Here is a 21,315-nt window from a genome sequence, read left to right as displayed (position 1 = left end):
ACCAAGGGGCACTAGAACCCAACAGGTCTTTTTCAGCCCAGTGTCTGTCTGACTTTTCCCAAGTGCCATGCCTTCTGTGTGGCTGCTGCTTCAGGGACCTGCTGGGCGACACCCATTTAATTAATACTGGGGGTCTTTCCAGGTTGTGCTAGGGTTAGGAGCTCCCTGCCCCACCCTTTGAAAAAAAACGTGGCCATTGCCTAACCATGATGAAAGGGGAAACTGTGTTTTACAAGGAAGTTCTCTTTAAATTTTTCTAACCCTCCCCCCACCCTCAAACTTTGCCTGTAGACTGTCTGCTTTCTTTAGCATATCTAAAGCTATTGGAATTTTTCTTGCAGAGTGTCTGTCTTCTTTAGCATATTAAAAGACATTTTTTTTTTCTTTTTCCTTTATCTGACTGCTTGCTAGGTAGGTCTACCCACAGATGCCTTCCACTCTACAACCATTTATAGAACCACCCACTGTCCAGAATTGAAGCTGCAGGAAAATAAAAAGAACTCCTTTGCTACTGCTACTAGTGATCTAAAATAATGCTATTAAATTGAATACATTTAAATAAAAGGATTATTAATAGGAATATTAATAATATTGAATATTAAATTAAAACCAAATTTCTAAAATTGAACAAAGCCAACATTAAATCAAATTAACAACATGCCATATTAAGGAATAATTTAGAACACAATAGTATTAATAATACTATCAATAACAATAGATGTTAATTTTCAATAACTATTATTAGTCATTATTGTTAATTACTAATGGTTATTATTGATTATTGATACTTGTTACTTATGGTTTGTGGTTATTAATTATTAATAACAATAACTATAATGAATACATATTATTCCTTATTAATAACATTATTGATTATTATAATAAATGCATATTGTTGGTTATTAATAACATAATTGATAATTCTAATGAGTGCATATTATTATTAATTATTAATAACAATAATTATTAAACTAAATACACATTCATTATTGATACTACTGCTGTGCTATAATTACTGTTTCCTTACATTAGCTTTTTGCTTTAAAACTCCTCCTATTGCCTTCCACAATAACATTAAAGCCATTTTATTTTATGTTTTAGGAACTTTTCATTGTTTAAGCTGACCAATACTCAATACTAAAACGAGCTTAACCAGGACAAATAGACTAGAAAATATGAGAAATACTGCAATACATCACAGGAAATCAGGAACTATTCCTTCTGATTCATCCCTGCATAAATATCTAAATTCCTGGAGTGATCCTAATTTGCCTAAGGAGAATTGGATGACAAAGAAAGAAGCTAGAAAGCTTTGTAAAGCATGGATGGCATATCTTTTACCTAGCCAAAATATGGCTCTTTTGACTTCAAGATCTTAAAATATTTGAAGTTAGCCATTAAAAACAAAGAGTCCAAAGATTATAAACACTGGTACTTATGGGCATATCATATTGATAAATTGACCAACCCCTCCAGTAAGGAGACCTTTCTTTCTTTGGAACCAAACCATTCTAGCTTAACTCCTTCAGTCAAATCTAGCATGGAACATGCTCTATCATCACACCTGACCTATGAGGAGGTTTCTCTTCATACTGACCTAAACCAGGACTTGAACCCCTCAGCTCCTCAGCCTGTCAGACCTCACTCATCCCCTACTCCTCCCATCCCCTTTCCTCCCAATCTACCTCTCTATCCTCCTTTTCCCATCCATGTTCCCTAGCCATACCCATATCATCCCTACTTCAATCCTTTTCCATATCCTCCTTCCTATCCACCTTACTATGATCCCTCTAGACCTCACCCATCCTACTCCTCTCTACCCCACCTCTAGCCCCACCCCAATCCTTTCTTTCACTTTGCCTCCCCACCTGCTGACCAGCTCCATTCAACCAACACACCCCCTTCCCCTACTAGCCTAACTACAACCTACTCCATTGAACTCCAGAACACAGGCCAAGCAGCAGTTGCCACAGATGATTCAAATAAAGGTCTTTTCCCTCTGAGTTGTCCCTACATATAACAGATGTGGAGATTTGGTAAACATTAGACATCATGCACCCTTTTCTCCACAGGACATTGAGAGATTCAAAGAAAAAAAAATACCTTCATATGAAGCTGAGCCTGTGGTGGTGATAAATAAGTTTGAAAGCATTTTTTGCACATGTAATCCCACATGGCTTGATGTAAAAGATTTGCTCCAGGCCTTGCTAACAAAAAGGAAAAGAATAAGATTCTTTCTATTATTAATTTAATCAAGCCCAAGGAGAGGGAATCCAAATGGGACACAAATTCAGAACAAGATTACTTACAACTGTGCCAGACTAGAAATACATTGATAAAAGCTAAGAGAGCCTGTTCTTTTAGACCTGGAACATGGACTAAATTTGAAAATCTTAAGGAAGAAGACAGCGAAAATCCCACCCAGTTTATGAATAGACTTACTGAGCTGGGAGGAAGATATATTGAGCTTCATCTGGATAGAGCACAGGATCTTAGACAAATTAAAATACAATTTGTCAAAAACAGTTGTAACTTACTTAGGAATTATTTTATGACTAGCTGTCCAAATTGGCCTACTATGGACCTTGAAGAATTGAAAAGAGTTATGCTTTTGAGGGACATAAGGAAAAGGAGAAGGAGAACACTGATTTAGTGGAAGAATTAAGGAAAGAAATAAAGGAATTGACTTCTAAACAGGGTGAGAAGGATAAGGAGAATGCTACTTTAGTAGAGACATTGAGGAAGGAAATAAAAGAATTAATTGAGACAGTTGTAAAGAAAGAAGAGATCATAGCTCCCTTACAAGAATCCACAAAACAACCACTAACATGTTATTTTTGTGGAAAGGTTAGTCATGTAATTATGAATTATAAGAAGAGAAATCAGGAAAATAGGAATAGTAGTTTCAGAAATAGTAATATTAATAGGAGGAATAGTTATCCAGATGAAGCAAATCAAAACTCACACTCAAACACCTGTACTCAATGTGGGAACTCCTCTCAGTATGAGGGACCCCAGAGATGTGGACAAAGAAATTGTGATGAATGATGGTAGTTGGGAGAGGAAAGAACCTCAAAGAGTCTGGGAGTGAATTTTTAAGTCTTTTCAGACCTCATTGCCTTATTAACTTTAACTGTTTCAGTTTGTGCCCCTCCCCAAAATGAAGTAGTCTCTGTAACAATTCTAAATATAAGATGTATGTAATTTACAATTAACCACTTCATAAGCTAGCAAAATTGAAATATTCTGTTACATTGTCTTCATTTGTACCTCCCCTATGACTATGATTATACTGAAGAATATCTTTGTAAAAGCCCACGAAAAGGATTTTGTTCTTTTTTGCCTTTATTAATTGTCACATATATGATGATGGATATACTCCATCACATTGTTTTCAACCTGTATACAAGTTTTGGAGAATTTAATTGTCTAATGATTTAAATTGATTTTAATGTATATTCAGACATGATTTCCAGATATCTGGGAACATCCCTATTTCTGACTGATCATTTATTTGCCTGCCTCTTAGTTGTTTATAATAAGAGGTAAGGATCTGTTTGTAGCTTAAGTAGAGTGCAATGCCATTGTTATATTTCCCATCTCTGCATTTATTGTAAATGTAATGGATGACATATCTGCAGTGATTTTTGCTTTTTAATACTTGGCTCCACATGAAAATGGGTGGGACATATTGGAGATAGTTCTAGTACACTGTTACAGTCTCATACCAAGAGGGAGGGAGGTGCCCAAATGGCTTAGTTACCCTGTGATGTGTTATAATCTCATCCATTAGGTGGGAATTATTTTCCTGTGAAGCCTTGTAGCTTCAAAATGGATTTATTCTATTTGTAACTCTTCATCAACTGGTTGATGATACAGAGGTTGGGGGGGGGGGGCTTTCTCTCTTGCTAAATTTTGGAATGATGACAGTGATAGACTCTGTTAGGAATATCTCAGAAGAGGTTGAAAGATTAGCTCATGATACAGCTCAAGCCATCTCTGAAACCACTAAGGCCATCTCTTATCTACAGAAGGAGATTGACTCCTTAGCAAAAACAGTCTTACAAAATCAACTAGCCCTCAACATGCTCACTGCCGAATCAGGAGGTGCTTGTGCAGTTATTAATCAGTCTTGTTGTTCTTATGTAATGTATGTACTTATGTAAATAGATCTGGAGAACTTGCGACAAATATCCATGAGCTTCAGAAGCTTTTTAATGACACAAAGCAAGTAGATACAGACTCGTGTGAATCCTAATGATAGCTGATGGAACCTCTCATGGCTACATTGAACGGGCTTATTTGCAGTTATCCTTAAATGGGCTGTTATAATTTGGGGGATTTTGGTACTTTTTATAATCTGTATTAGTTGTTGTACTACTGTTTTTAAAAGGCTTTTTATCTTGTGAAAAAGTTATATACACTCACACTGTGGATCCTGGCCAAGTTAAGAGTGATATACATTTCATTTTTGAGTGAGCACCTTTTGTGTTGTGCCTCTGCTTGACTAACACATTGGCACATCGCATGTGAACTGTGAAATTATGGTTTTTTTAAATTATGTTTGCAATAGGAGATTTGATTTTTTCTTTCCTTTTTTCCTAACCTTTGTGATCCTTGAAGTACATGAGATCAGTATCAATGTTTTTTTCACTTGAAGGATATAGTTTACAGTATGAGTTTATAGTATCTATTAGCCCTAGTAATATGCATGCTCAGAAGCTTTAGACTATGGAAACCTTCCAATTATTGATAACTATTATGGGACTTTGTTTACTGATTATGTCTGATTCTAAGAGAAGGGACCAAAAGAGCCACTATACAGTGCCAAGTAGCATGAGGTCAAAACAGGACCAAACCCAATCCAGGGAGTATTGTTGAACTTCTATGCCAATACAAAAGGACTTGACCCTAGTGTGCAAATCAAGGTTTGTTAAGATGCAGGACTCCCTTGAACCATACTCCAAGTGCAAGTACCTCAAATTGGCTATCATCCTGGCTCCCCTTATCTCTGATAGGGAAGGTAAAATCAAACCAGGAAATGATTTTTTCCCATTTGTTGCTGAAACTTAGTCCTTTCTCTGTTACAGTTTGGCAATTTTCTATAGTCCTGACTGTAAATGGGTAAAGTTCTGTATTGCTGATATTGTCCTACAGGCTTGTGAGACATAAGGCACTTTAATAGAGCATTGCTATGATTCAAGGACCTGTTACAGGTTATATTATTTTTTATTCAGAATTTTATACACATAAAATTTTTATTTTATTTTTTATCATTTCTGTACTTATTATTTTTATACAGAATTTCTTTTTTTTTTACTCTTTTATTTGGGATTTTTTGGGTGGTTTGTTTTTGCTTTGTTTTTCTTTTGACAATTGTTTTATATACTTCATAACTCAGTCATGTATCCCAGTGTGATTCTGGTGTTCATCAATAATCCCCCCCTCCTCAGGGGGGATTATGTAATTATCCTAAAAATCCAAGGTATAAAAATTTTTGGAGAAATTTCAGGAAAAGAAACTTGCCAACAATCCAAAATCAAGAAAGTGGATCCTTTTGGAGAATGTGCTGTAAAGATTCCTGACGAAGCTACACACTGCATCAAAAGATCCAGAATGAATTTTGGGATATAATGAACTGAATGGAAGGCGATTGAACATGCTTATTCTGAATGTAGACTCTTATGCGAACAGAGACTGTCCCCAATTGGCATTTTGACATGCATCTATCGAATCAGTTTTTGTATTTTACTCCCATCTCTAACTATTGTAACTCTCTCTTAGAAAAATGCAATATTGTATGTACTTTTAGCTAGGAGGTATTTAGAGTTATAAAATAGTTATATTTAAATGATCTTTTGGGGTGCTCGGTCTCCCAAAGGATCACAGGGGAATTTGTGTCAAGGAAGTTTATCCCCTCCCCTTCCTGAGTAACTTTACCTGCCTATCAAACATTCCTGACATACCACAGCTGCTCCAGGGTTGCATCTGTGTACTTTATGTATGTCAATAAAAGTCAAGGTTGGGGGCTTCTGAGGGGAGAACCATGGAAGAATTGAGAGGGAGAATGGAGAAGAGACAGAGCAGGCAGGTGAGAAAGGAATGAGGAAGAGATTGGCAGGCTAGGTACCACACAGTCAGGTTACTTATAGGAACATTGCCTACCCTTCCAATAAACTTTATACAATATATATCTGGGTAGAAATATTATTTTAATTATTACAATACTTACTTGGAAGAATGGGTGTGTTGAGGAAACCACCAGAGGTTTGGTGAAGGATGAAAAAGTTTGAAAAATCTGAGGTGATGGTTAGTGGGATAATGAATTCATCAGAGACATAAAAGAATTAATCCTGCTGCATCAAGGTCCCATATGTTGGCACTCTCTATAGTAATATGAAAGTTAGAAAGAGAGTATCAATGAGAAGGGGCTAATTGACTGGGTCAAAGGATACATAAAGCTCAAGAAAGATGAGGACTGAGAATATTCCATTAAACTTGGTGATCATCTATAACTTTAGAGAAGATGGTTTTAGTCAAATGATGAGAGAAGAGAAGAAAAAGTAGAGGCACTTATTAAACAAAGATAACCTCTGGGTTAACTGCAAAAGGGAAGAGAGAAATTGGAATGATAGTATTGTCAGATAGATAGATAGATAGATAGATAGATAGATAGATAGATAGATAGATAGATAGATAGATAGATAGATAATACAAATAACAATAGTTATCTGTAGCAAGCACTTTCATAGAGTTATTTAAGGTTTGCAAAATCAAGCAATTCTCCCTTTAAAAAAAGTCAAAAGTTAATGTCAAGGTCAGGACTTCATTTATTTGGAATTCTGCAAGGAAACTTATATACTCATTTACCCTGAATTTTTTATAGTAGTTATTAAAGAACTTTCAAGAGTTATTTGGAGCATTTTAATAGGCAATGGTACGGGATGTAAAAAGTACTGTTCTTGTTGAAGATCTGGGTTTGAGTCAGTGCCTCAGTAATTTCAGGTAAATGACCCTAAGCAAGTCACTTCTCTGCTGAGTTGGTGTCCTCATCTGTAAAATGGGCAGTTATAATGCCTTCTCTCTATATTTTACAGGACCATTGTGAAAAAAAAATTGGCTTGTAAACCTTAAAGGGTTCAAGAAATGGTAGTTAAAATATTATTGCCACTTTCACTGGGGTCTCCCAGAGTTTTAGTGCCTTAAAAAAGGGGCAATCCTCCAAAGGCAAAATTTCAGGTATCATGAGAGGCAAGTGAGGGAAACATTTTAGGGACATTACAAAATTATACACTATAAATAGAATGTAAAAATGGAAACAGGCCTCAGGGACCTTCTAAGTCAGCTCCTTCATTTTATAGATATGAAAGCTGGAGTCTACAGAGATCAACTGATTTGACCAAGGCCTCATAGCTAGTTCATGGAAAATCCACAATCTAAGGGTTAAGACTAGCTCTTCTCCTCAGCCAGACATCTTCATATACAAGTCATCATTTGCTAGTCCAAGGGACAAGTTTATTTCAGAACAATAATATTTCCTCCACTGAGGCTTTTGAAAAAAACATGGTGTACAGGCCAGAATGTTCTTGAAAGAATTTTTTACCACCCACCAAGTACAAGGAAAACTCCAGTTTCCTACTTCCCACTGACCTTCTAACTAAACAAATGCTGGCCAGAATGGTGCTGGCTGTGGTTCAATAGACTTTAGTTTCTTTTCTTTATCTTTTGCCTTTTCCCAGCAAAGGAGGTGATTTAAATAAACTGAGGAAATAGATGGAGCAGGGTAAAGAAGAGGTCAGAATTGCCTACATATTCTAGGTAAACATGGTTAACTACAATTGTTAACCGGGGAACAGGATTTTATTCCTCAAGTTGTCAGTTTAACTGATTTTTTAAAATCAATTTTCTATATACAGGGTGCCTCAAAAGCTCTGTGGTTTAAATTAAACTAAGATTTTGGGGATATCATATTTTTTAAGTTTTTAGTTAACAATTTAATAAAATAATTTTCTAAGAAACAATGTGACCCAACACCACAAGAAGATATTAAAAATCTGTGGTCTAGTTAGGCAAAGTCATAAACAACTGAAATACCTGTGACTACTTCCTCAACTTAGTTCCCCTATTCAGAAAGAAAAAGAGAAATTAAAATTTTAATATAACTTTTACTCCTTGAATCACAACAAAATGTCAAGGATCCCTTGAAACTGGTTCTACTCTGATCTCCCTGAGACTCTTCCTCAGGGTCTTTCTGAGTTTCTTTCTCATCTTGCCTTGGACTTCTTCTGGGTCTTTGATCACAGATTCTAACTCCAATTCTTGTACTCACTCCTCCCAAAGTAATCTAATCCAAGAGGTAATTATCAAACACCTACAATACACCAGCTATTGTGATGGTCACTAGGTATTTTGTTGTTCAGTCATATGAGTCATGTTGGATTCTTTGTAGCCTCATCTGGGGTTTTCTTGGCAAAGATACTGGAGTGGCTTGCCATTTCCTTCTCCAGCTCAGCTGTTGTTTTTCAATCATGTCCAACTCTTCATGACCTCATTTGGAGTTTTCTTAGCAAAGAATTAGTTTGTTCTTTCCTTTTGTAGTTCATTTTACAGATGAGGAAAATGAGGCAAACAGTATGAGGAGACTTGCCCAGAGTACATAGCCATTAAATATATGAGGACAGATTTGAACTCAGATCTTCCTGACTCCAGGCTCAAGCTGCCCCTGCACTGAAGATACAAGGACAAAATACAAAAGGTTTCTGCCCTAAAGAAATTTATGTTCTATTGGAATGATAGTTAATGTGTTAAAATGTCTTCCTCTGTTCATTGAGAACCAACTTTGGTTGGTTCTTTTTCTTTTAAGCCCTTACCTCCTGTTTCAGTATCAATTCCAAGAAAGAAGATCATCAAGGGCTGGGTAATTGGAGTTAAGTGACTTCCCCGAGGTCACATAGCTTAAACCCAGGTATTCCCAGCTCTAGATCTGGCACTCAACTCAGGTGTCACCTCCATGAAATAATTTCTCTCTTCCTCCTCTCCGTCACCCCCTCAAATGAAATGACCTCTCATACATTTCATAGCTTGGGTCTCTCTCATGACCTTGTCATATTCATCCTTGTTTCAGTTATTGATGAAAACTCCCTCCCCACCTTTAGATTATCTGCAGAGCAAGGTTTGTATTGTGCTGGTCTTGTAACCCCAGCACCCAGTTATGGCTAGCCTTTATGCAATGTTTTCAGTTTAAAACATGTTTATCTCACTTTATTTTCCTAACACCCCCCTATGAGGGAAGTGTTATTATTATACTCATTTTTACAGATGAAGAAACTAAGGCAGAGAGTAGCAAAGTGGTTTGACCAGGGTTACACAGCTAATAAATGTCTGAGGTGTAATTTGGAAGTAGGTCTTCCTAAGCCCAAATCCAGCACTTTCTATTCATTATGCCACTTAGCTGTGCAGTAGTAATAAAGGTTTGTTGTATTCAAGGTCCATTGAGTAATGTATAATAGGACACCTATACACATAATGCACAATGGGAGATCCTAGAGAAGGTACATAGTTTAAATAAAACACCCTCCTGCTCCTCCAAGTGAATTCCAGTTCTTCCAGCACCATGGAGAGTGGAGAGGTAGAAGAAACTGAGGCATAGCAGTAACTGGGGCCTGCTGAAGCCAGCAAGGACCAGTGAATTAATTGTTGGTTTTCAATGTGATCACTTACATTTCAGAAATTGACAAAAGCTATAAATCAGAGCTTGATATGCTTTGTTTATTGTCTAGACATAAGAAAGTCTACAGAAAAAGCTAACGATGCAGAATAAATTGTAAAGTAGGCACTATGTTCATTTTATTTATTTTTAAGTGTTAGTTGTTGGGGTTTTTTGTTTGTTTAATCAATACTAAGTTTTGGTTTCAAGGCAGAAGAGTTGTAAGGGCTACCCAATCATTATTAACCCAGGATCACACAGCTAAGAATTGTCTGAAGCCATGTTTGAAGCCAAGAGCTCTCAACTCCATGACTGGCACTCTATCCAGTGAGTCACCTAGATGCCCTTATGGTACATTAGTTAAAAGTGGCAGAGTCAACTAGGATACACAGCCATTAGAACACGAAATGAGGAAGGCCTGAGTTCAAATTTGGTCTCAAATATTTGCACCTATCTTTCCCTGGGGAAGTCACAACCTCTTTCTGCCTCAGTTTTCTCAACTATTGAATGGGAAAAATCATAGCACCTACCTCCCAAAGTTGTGAGGATTAAATGAGATATTTGTAAAATAGATTAGCACAGTTCCTGGAACATAGGAGGTACTTAATAGAGTCTTTGTTTCCTTCCTTCTCCCTTTCTTCCTTAAACACTTGCCAACATTCCTTGCTAATAACACTTACATTTATATTGTACTTGGCACTTGTCGAAACATTTTTAGAAAATTTCCCTCATTTCATCTTTACAACAACCTTTTGAGGTAGATAGGATTGGTATTCATATCTACATATTATTAGATGAAGTGGGGGTTCGAAGGGTGTGCTCAAGGACCACAGCCAATAAAATGAGATTTTAGGTTGTCTGAATCTAAAATTAGTGCTCTTTCTGGTAATATAAAATTCACTTCAGAATGTCTCTGGCAATGGAATTTCAGCCAGTGTGGGATTTGGGATAAGGACATCATACAAGACAAGATGCCTTGCTCGTGTCCCTCCAATTATCTGGAAGTCTATTTTGGAGTAACTTAGCAGCATCCATTTGTTATACTTAAAGCTTTCCCTATTTTCAACTGCTATAGCTAACTTCCTCCAAGAAAATCACCGACCTTCAGTAGCGGGAACCCTGGGTCCCCCAAAACCATCACTGCAGAGCATGTGATTAACCAAGATTGGGAAGGGCTGGCTTTAGTCTTACATTAGCCTCTCAAGGACCAAACAAGACAAATTAGAAATGGGGTAAATATATATTTCTTAAAGAAGTACACACAGGGAGAGGGGAGAGAAGACCAATACAATGGAAGGGAGGAAGAGGCTGGTGACAGGTAATACTTAAATCTAATGCTCATTAGAACTGGCTCAGAGAAGGAAGAACAGTCAGATGCACTGGGGCAGAGAATTGTATCGTGCCCTATAGAGAAGCAGAAGGGTAACAAACGGACTGGTGGGGAGGGAAGCAACACAAGGGAGGGGTGGTAGTTTAAAAGGCACTATAGTAAGAGAGGAATAAATAAGGGGGGAGAGGTGGGAAGGGGAGAAACATTAGGGAGGGGAAAGAGGGGAGACTGACTAAAAGCGAAAAGTTGGATGGGAGGGTAAGAGAAATAAGAGAAAAGGTGTAATCAAAAGTGGAAGTCAAAATGAAGGGGAATACACAGTTGGTAATCATAACTCTGAATGTGAATGAGATGAATTCACCAATAAAAAGGAAGTGGATAGAAGAATGGATTAAAAATAAAAACCCTACTATATATTGTTTACAAGAAATACTTGAGGCAGGTATTCATACACAGAGTAAAGGTAAGAGGGTTGAAGAGAATTTACTGGGCTACAACTAAGACAAAGAAGGCAGAAGCAGCAACCATGATCTCAGACAAAGCTAAAGCAAAAATAGATCTCATTAAAAGAAAAGAACCTGGAGAACATTGTACACAAAGACTGATAGACTGTGGGACAATCAAATGTAATAGACTTCTTTACTAGTAGCAATGCAATGATCCAGGACAATTCTGAGGGACTTATGAAAAGAACACTATCCACATCCAGAGGAAGAACTGTGGGAGTAGAAACACAGAAGGGAAAAAACTCCTTGATCACAAAGGTCAATAGGGATATAGACTCTAAATGATCACTCTATTGCAAATACTGATAATATGGAAATAGGTTTTGATAAATGATACACATAAAACCAAGTGGAATTGCTCGTTGGCTATGGGAGGGGAGAGGAGGGAGGAGAGGAAAAGAACATGAATCATGTAACCATGGAAACATATTCTAAATTAATTAATTAAATGAATGATTTTTTAAAAATATATATAAAAAATAATAAAAGTTCCTACTTAAAAAATATAAATTAGAAATAATTATCAACAAAAGATTTGTCACCAACAGATAATTTTTATCTTTCAGCCATAGTAACTGACTGTTAAAAACATTTTCTATCAGAGGATATTGAGAACAAAGGACTTTTATAAGACATCTAGTCAAGGGGTTCTTAACCTTTTCTGTGAAATAAACCCTCTGGCAGTCAGTCTGGTAAAGATTATGGACCCCTTCTCAGATTCGTGTTTTTAAATCCATAGAATAAAATATACAGGATTAAAAAGGAAACCAATTATGCAGAAATATAACTATCCACTTTTTAAGTTCAAAAACCTCAGATTAAGAATTCTTGAGTTTAACTCTCTCACTTTATATATAAGGAAGCTAAGGTTTATAGAAGTTAAGTGACATAACCAACTTCATACAGTTAGTAAGCAGAAAAAACAGCAGCTAGACCCTGGTCTTTTAGTTCCATTCAATTAGGTTGTATTCCCTCTATACTAGAATATGGAATGGTGAATATGTATGTGAATAGAGGAAATGGTCAGACAGGTAAGTGGCACTGTGGATAAAATGCTGAGCCTGAAGTCATATAGATTCATATTTCTGAATCCCTCAGATATGTACTAGCTATATGACCCTGAGCAAATCACTTCACTTTGATTGCCTCAGTTTCCTCATCTCTAAAATGATCTGTAGAAAGAAATGTCAAACTATTCCAGTATCTTTTCCAAGAAAACCCCAATTTGGGTCACAAAGAGTAGAACATAACTGAACAAGCAAGAGAAAATGGTCAACACGTGTTTAATCACATGATTTTTGAGGTATCAACCAAGCAGATAAATAATCTGTTATAACCTATGTTAAAACACAGATTTACTTATGTTTTGTCCTCAGCAAACTTTTTGTCATCTATCTTAAGGGAAACAAAGGGATAATTCGCTGTGCTCTGACCAACCTAAAACTACATTTTGAGCTCTCCATCTACTATCAAATTTTCTTCTTTACAACCACTTTTTGTTTTATTACTTTATCATTTCCACTAAGCTTCCAGATCAGACCTATTACCAGCTTGTATCTCTAGAGAAGTAGTTTCTACCTTTGGGGCTCTGGACTACTTGTCAAGCTGAATGATTTCTGCAATTCAACTGCTCAAGAATTATCTCATTAATAACTCATTTCCATGGTGGTGACAACTACAGCACCAAGAGTGGTAATAGTAATGGTTGCTAGTTCTACTTATGGTCTTTGAGGCACTTTACAGCCATTCTCTCATTTGAAATTAAATTGCTCTTATTCTTATTACCCACATTTTACATATGAGGAAACTGACCCTCTAGCTTAAGTAACTTGTTCACAGACACACAGGTTGTAAGTATTTAAAGCCAAATCTTCCTAGCTTCAGGTCCTGCCATCTAGTAACTACATCATGCTTTCTTTAATAAGTAAGTAATCGTACCTTCTGTCATCTGAAAAAAAAAAAAGGTTATCTCACACATTTTGTAATAGTGGTTTTGAAATGTATGCCTATATGATTGAGGAATACAATAGAAATCTATTTTAGAACATAACTGAACTCATAGTACTTTTCTGTCATTACTAAATGCTAATAGTATACTTAATAAATTAGTTGCTGTTCTCAAAAAGTTTTGGCATTAAGAAGGGATTTCCATACCCTAAAATTCCATACCAATTGTTTCTATATTTTTTAGGTTAGATGAAGAGGGGAAATAACTCATCCAGGTCACACAGACTAGAATTTGGAATTCTTGACCTGATAGAGTTCTTTTCGACTTTGTTATAGTGTCTTCTCCCTTCTAGGTCTAAAATTCTGTGATTCTAGTAAGCTAATTATTTAAGCAAGACTTTAAGAATGTATGTAAACAATGAAAAGCATGAGTCCTAGAATCTGGAGCATTAATTTTTTAATCTTCTTCTTGGTCTAGTCCTTTGGTAGAATAGACAGTCCCTTGGATATAGGCCTGAGAGTCAGAAAATTAGGGTTCAAATCCCATATCCATTCACTGCCTCACTGACTTTCTGAGTAACATTAGGTAAGTCATTACAAGTGGCTACAGTTTACTTATTTATAAAATGAAGATAATAAGTACTTGTGTTCTCTCCCTCTCACAGGCTTATTGGTGAGGGGTTACATGATATAGAAATGTAAGTTGAGAATACAAATAAACATCCTTACCAATGGATCCGGAAGGATAAAACCATAATCTTCAGAAATGTGAAACTTTTCAAGAGTGAATAACATAGGCTTTTTCAGATTCATGTTCTGAGTCTCCATGTCTTCTGCTGGGTTGCACACATTAAATCTTTCCAAGGAAACCCTACATTATAAAAACCTTTCTTTTGTACCCCTAAATGCGTAGACCAACACAACTGCAAATCAGAACCTTGCTTAGCTGACGCAGACACATTTCCCAAGAATATGAGAGAACCTTGTCCTGGGATAAGGATCTGGACTCCCTGATCCCACTGGTAGAAATCTGAGTAAACAATTCGAGGTTACTGATAGCAAAACATACACACACACACACACACACACACACACACACACACACACACACACACACCAAAAATAAATAAATAATGCATACCTACCCCCTTACCAATAGGCACATTACAAATATGAACTCTCTTTTCCTATAACTCATGCCTGGTCTAAAAGGATTTGCACTTATTGTAGTGTACTACAGTGAGTCCTGAATTCAAAATCTAAAGATATGAGTTTGAATTTCTACTTTGTCATTGTGTACTCTTCATCAAATTACTTCCCTTTTCTCTTGAACTCATGTGCCTCCCCTGTACTATGAGGCAGTAGACTGAATCATCTCTGAGGTCCTCCAAATTGTAGGATCATATGATCCTGGTGCAATTGCTCCATCTTGACTGAGGATCCCAGGCAGGATGCCATCATCTTATTCCACTAATTTACCATGTTTGATGAAAATTGCACTTCTTATTTCTATAGTATATGACTGTCTGCAAAGTTCTTTCCTCACAATAGTCCTATAAATTAAGCTATCCTCATATTATTATCTCCATTTTACATGTGGAAAATCTGAATCTTAGAAAAAAAAAGAATCACAGTTGCATAATTACTGCTGGAGGAAGAAATTGAAGCCAGGTCCCATGACTCAGTATTTTTTTCATTATACATCACTCAATGTTACTTAGCAACTCCAATAGTGGCAGGAGATATTTAATTAATGAAACCACACATAGAATTATTTACAAAAAAAATGAAATAGATAATTTTGATTGCATGAAATTAACAGTTTCTGAACAAACAAAATGAATGTCTCTAAGTTAAGAAAGGAGGTCATAGCACTATTATAGGGAGTTTCATTAGATTCATTCTGTCTCAGTAAGAGCAAAAATTCTATTAATATCACTCTGTCTCCTTTAAGAGACAGAGCAGACAAGTCTTGCTTCCCGCTCTTTAAGAGACCTATCATAAAAGAGACAATTCTGTGAGTTCTGGAGGCAGTTTTCTCTGACTTCCTTGGGAGCATAGTTGCTGCATCCTTTCTCTCAGACAAAGATCTATTGGTTATATTGAGACAGTGACTTTGAGAGTTTGAGATACATCTACGAATTTGAGTTAAAGTCTGTTTCTCTCCATTCCCTCTGACTTGAGAGCAGAGCCTGTGTCAATGTCTCTGCCAAGAGATTCTGACAGTTATATCTGACAATTGATTTCACATATTACTTTAAGGAGGTTAAAGAAGATTTATTTAATTAGAACAGTTTAGTTAGTAGAGAATATTATTCTAAGATAGTGAGAGTAGGTTAAGGAGGTCTGCTCTGTCAGACAAGAAGACACTGCTAAGAAAGCCATTAGATCTTGGGGGGCTTATTTAGGTATTTTTAGTATAGGCTTAGAATTTTAGACATAATATAAGATTAATACATATAATTCCCATTTCCTACCTCCTATTTCCTCTCCCTACCCCTACTATAAATAAATAAAGGTTGTATCAAACTGCTTCAGGAACAAACCCAGAAAAGTAAAAACAACTTGTGTGGTGTCATATAAATATGAAGGAGCAGTGCCAAGATCAGAACCCAGGGAATCTAGGTTATACAATGGATAGGGAACCAGCCTTGAAGTCAGGAAGACTCAAGTACAAATTAGGGCTCAGACACTTACTAGCTATGTGACCCTAGGCAAGTCACCTAACCTTATTGTCACAGTTTACTCAATTCTAAAATTGATATTTAGAGAAAAAAATGGCAAGCCACAGTATTGTAGCCAACAAAACCCCAAATGGGGTCACTAAGAGTTAGATATGACTAAACAAGAAACAATCAAAACCTCTTACTCCACGTTCAGACCTCTTTCTATTACATTTAAAGAGATCTAAAAGAAATGAGGGGATACTCTTCAATTGGGGAATGGCTGTACAAATTGTGGTATATGTTGGTGATGGAATACTATTGTGCTCAAAGAAATAATAAAGTGGAGGGATTCCATGGGGACTGGAACAACCTGCAGGAATTGATGCAGAGTGAAAGGAGCAGAACCAGGAGAACACTGTACACAGAGACTGATACACTGTGGTACAATAGAATATAATGGACTTCTCTATTAGTGGCAATGCAGTGATCCTGAACAACTCAGAGGGATCTACGAGAAAAACCACTATCCACATTCAGAGGAAGAACTGCGGTAGTAAAAACACCGAAGAAAAACAACTGCTTGATTACATGGGTCGAGGGGATATGGTTGGGGATGTAGACTCTAAATGAACATCCTAATGCAAACACCAACAACATGGAAATAGGTTCTGATCAAGGACACATGTAAAACCCAGCGGAATTGTGTGTTGGCAGCGGGAAGGATGGGGGGAGGGGAGGGAAGGAAATAATGTGATTCTTGTAACCAAAGAATAATGTTCTAAATTGACTAAATAAATTAATTTAAAAAAAAAGAAATGTGGGTAGCAGAGAATGAATAATTATTGAGTATATTTCCAGAGAAGCTTCCCAGGGCTTCCTTGAGACTTCTCTCAAGAAAAGAAAAAAGAAGAACCCCTACCAAGACCTTTACTATTTTCTCCTATTCTTCTGTTCCTACAATGTACTGTTCTCATCTCAATAAGATACATCTCAACTTAGCCCTTGATGGGGGAATGCAGCAAGTGACATCCACAGGGACTCTGGGTTATCACCGGAATGTGATTGTTATCAGGTCTGAACTAGATCCCAGGGAATTATGCATTCTGAAAAGGATAGCTAAACTGACTGAGGAGCCAGGGTTGTGGTGCCCTGGTGATGTGGAACACATTAATTACACTGCATCCTTTAGCACTAAAGACAGTGCACAATCTCAGGTCTTAGAGCCTAAGATTTCAACAAAATTCAGTCAACACTCAATCTTAACCTTTATTTCCTTATAGAAGTCAGCAGACTGAAGCCCTAGAAGTAGAGCCTCACTGTCCCCTCTCTCAAATTTTCCCCTCAACTTCTTTGTCTTCATCTCATCTAGCCTAGGGCCAAATGTCTCTCCACTTGGCAAAAAAGAAATTTATCCATTCTAGGATTGTAGTATTTAAAGCTAAAAAGATACCTTTGCAGTCATTTTTTCAATCCCATTCAGCTTTGTGATCTCATTTGGGGTCTTCTTAGCAAAGATATTAGAGTTGTTTACCAATTCTTTTTTCAGCTTGTTTTACAGATGAGGAAACTGAGACAATCAGGGTTAAGTGACTTACCCAGGAAATTACAATTAATAAGTGTCTAATGCTGGATTTGAATTCAGGAAGATGAATCCTGCTCTATCTACTATGCAACCTAGCTGTTTCAGAAGCTTAAATAAACCTTAAATCTAACTTAATCTAGCCCCTTTATTTTATAATTGAGAAACTGAGACCAAGAAAAACTGGAAAATTCCTCTCAAAGTTCCATAAAAAGCCAAAATTTAAATCATCAGAATTATTATTGTAAAAATACTAGACTTCTCCCCACTACCCCCATATACCAGTATATCACAAAACAGGCCACTGCAATGAGGCATAGAGGAAGGGGCCTGGAATTTCTAGTCAGAGGACCTGATTTGCCACTTACTCTCTATGTGAACTTGGGGGAATTACTTATCTTCAATGGGTCTTATTTTCCTCATTTATAAAATTACCTATATCAAGCCCCTTTTAATTAAATGTATAAGTTAGGATCCTAGGAGTCTTGTCAGGACTCATTCTATATCTTTTGAGGTAATCTAGTTCTAGGTGGGACCTGGTCCAGAATTTATTGCATTTTTTCTTTTTTTTTTAGTAATGGGGGAAGGGATGCATTTTCATTCTAAAATTTATAAAATGCAGATAGGAAAATGCTATTAATTATTAGCTAAATTAACAATTCAAATTTTAAATACATTAATTAAATTAGCTTATTTACATGTGAGTAAATTAAGGCCCAGAGAGTAGGAGGGATCCACTAAATGGCCTGCCAGAAGATACTGTCAGAGAGAAGATTAGACTTTGGATGTCTAAATGTTCTTTGGGTTACTGCCCTCACCTCCTCTTCTTGGAATTCCTTGTTTATTTTAAGACTCAACTCAATCATCACCTTCTAGATGAAGCCTTTTCTGAGTTCCTCCTCCCTCATTTGCCCCCATTTTTAGTGTCTTCTCATTCAAAATTATCTTTTTTCTTTGTTTGTTCTTGAATTTTTTATTTAATTAGTCAATTTAGAATAATTTCCCCTGGTTGCCAAAATCATGTTCTTTCCCTCACTTCCCCTCACCTCCTCCCCCAACCAACATGCAATTCCACTGGGTTTTACATGTGTCCTTGAACAAAACCTATTTCCATATTGTTGATGTTTGCATTAGGGTGATCATTTAGACTCTACATCCCGAATCATAATCCCTCTCAATCCATATGATCAAGCCATTGTTGTTCTTCTGTGTTTCTATTCCTAGTTTTTCCTCTGAATGTGGATAGTGTTCTTTCATATAAATCCCTCCGAATTGTTCTGGATCACTGCATTGCTACTAATAGAGAAGTCTATTACATTTGATTGTACCACAGTGTATCAGTCTCTGTGTACAATGTTCTCCTGGCTCTGCTCCTTTCACTCTGTATCAATTCCTGGAGGTCTTTCCAGTTCACATGGAATTCCTCCAGTTCATTATTTCTTTTTTTTTTTAACATTATTTTATTTGGTCATTTTCATACATTGTTCATTGGAAACAGATCATTTTCTTTTCCTCTCCCCCAACCCCACCCCCCACCCCGACCCCTTCCCTAACCGACATGGGATTTGTCTGGGTATCACATATGTCCTTGCTCTGAACCCATTTCCTTGTTGTTGGTATTTGCATTAGGGCTCTCATTTAGCATCTCTCCTAGATCATGTCCCCTCAACCTCTGTAGTCAAGCAGTTGGATTTCCTTGGTGTTTTTACTCCCTCAGTTTGTCCTCTGCTTAAGGATAGTTTTTTGGGTTTTGTTTTTTTTTTCGTAGATCGCTGCAGGTTGTTCAGGGACATTTTAAAGCCATTACTGGAGAAGTCCATTACGTTCTCTTGTACCACAATGTGTCAGTCTCTGTGTACAATGTTCTTCTGATTCTGCTCTGCATCACTTCCTGGAGGTTGTTCCAGTCTCCATGGAATTCCTCTACTTTATTATTCCTTTTAGCACAATAGTACTCCATCACCAAAATATATCACAATTTGTTCAGCCATTCCCCAATTGAAGGGCATTCCCTCGTTTTCCAATTTTTGGCCACCACAAAAAGCGCAGCTATGAATATTCTTGAACAAGTCTTTTTCCTTATTATCTCTTTGGAGTACAAGCCCAGCAGTGCTATGGCTGGATCAAAGGGCAGACAGTCTTTTATCACCCTTTGGGCATAGTTCCAAATTGCCCTCCAGAATGGTTGGATCAATTCACAACTCCACCAGCAATGCATTAATGTCCCTACTTTGCCACATCCCCTCCAGCATTCATTATTTTCCATAGCTGTCATGTTAGCCAATCTGCTAGGTGTGAGGTGATACCTCAAAGTTGTTTTGATTTGCATCTCTCTGATTATAAGAGATCTAGAACACTTTTTCATGTGCTTATCAATAGTCTTGATTTCTTTAACTGAAAATTGCCTATTCATGTCCCTTGCCCATTTTTCAATGGGAGAATGGCTTGATTTTTTGTACAACTGGTTTAGCTCTTTATAGATTTGAGTAATTAGACCTTTGTCAGAGGTTTTTGTTATGAGGATTGTTTCCCAATTTGTTGCTTTCCTTCTAATTTTAGTTACATTGGTTTTGTTTGTACAAAAACTTTTTAATTTGATGAAGTCAAAATTATTTATTTTGCATTTTGTGACTCTTTCTAAGTCTTGCTTTGTTTTAAAACTTTTCCCTTCCCAAAGGTCTGACATGTATACCATTCTGTATTCACCTAATTTACTTATAGTTTTCCTTCTTTATATTCAAGTCATTCGCCCATTCTGAGTTTATCTTGGTGTAGGGTGTGAGGTATTGATCCAAACATAATCTCTCCCACACTGTCTTCCAATTTTCCCATCAGTTTTTATCAAATACTGGATTTTTGTCGCAAAAGCTGGGGTCTTTGGGTTTGTCAAAGACTGTCTTACTGAGGTCACTTACCCCAAGTCTATTCCACTGATCCTCCTTTCTGTCTCTTAGCTAGTACCAAATTGTTTTGATGACTGCTGCTTTGTAATATAGTTTGAGATCTGGGACTGCAAGGTCAAATTCCTTTGTATTTTTTTTTCATTATTTCCCATGATAGCCTTGATGCTTTATTCTTCCAAATGAACTTTGTTATGGTTTTCTCTAATTCAGTAAAATAGTTTTCTCTAATTCAGTAAAATAGTTTTCATTATTTCTTTAAGCACAATAGTATTCCATCACCAACACATACCACAATTTGTTCAGTCATTCCCCAATCAGAGGGCATCCCCTCATTTTCCAGTTTTTTGCCACCACAAAGAGCACAGCTATGAATATTCTTGTACAAGTCTTTTTCTTTATTATCTCTTTGGGGTATAAACCCAGCAGTGCTATGCCTATATCAAAGGGCAGACAGTCTTTTAGAACCCTTTGGGCATAGTTCCAAATTGCCCTCCAGAATGGTTGGATCAATCTACAACTCCACCAGCAATACATTAATGTTCCAATTTTGCCACTGTGGAAGAGAGAAATTGGGAAGCAGGCAAAAAGGCAGTCTTCGCCTCTGCTTCTGCCTTTTTGCATGCTTCCCAATTTCTCCCTTCCACACCACATGCTCTCCAACATTCATTACATTTCCTT

The 21,315-nt window shown here is 36.8% G+C and overlaps 1 protein-coding gene across 1 annotated transcript in view; it reads right to left on the bottom strand.

The window, feature by feature from the left end:
* Positions 1 to 14,338, bottom strand: part of IDO2 (indoleamine 2,3-dioxygenase 2) — a gene marked incomplete in the record, with an annotated part of 96,990 nt that extends 82,652 nt beyond the window's left edge. Inside the window, 1 exon segment of the mRNA NM_001131058.1 lies at positions 14,219 to 14,338. Coding sequence (NP_001124530.1) covers positions 14,219 to 14,317 — 99 coding nt within the window.
* Between the last annotated feature and the right edge of the window lie 6,977 nt (positions 14,339 to 21,315).

This window comes from Monodelphis domestica, chromosome 1, assembly GCF_027887165.1.
Source record: "Monodelphis domestica isolate mMonDom1 chromosome 1, mMonDom1.pri, whole genome shotgun sequence".
In the NCBI taxonomy this organism is placed as follows: domain Eukaryota; kingdom Metazoa; phylum Chordata; class Mammalia; order Didelphimorphia; family Didelphidae; genus Monodelphis; species Monodelphis domestica.
This window is presented reverse-complemented; position numbering and strand designations above follow the sequence as displayed.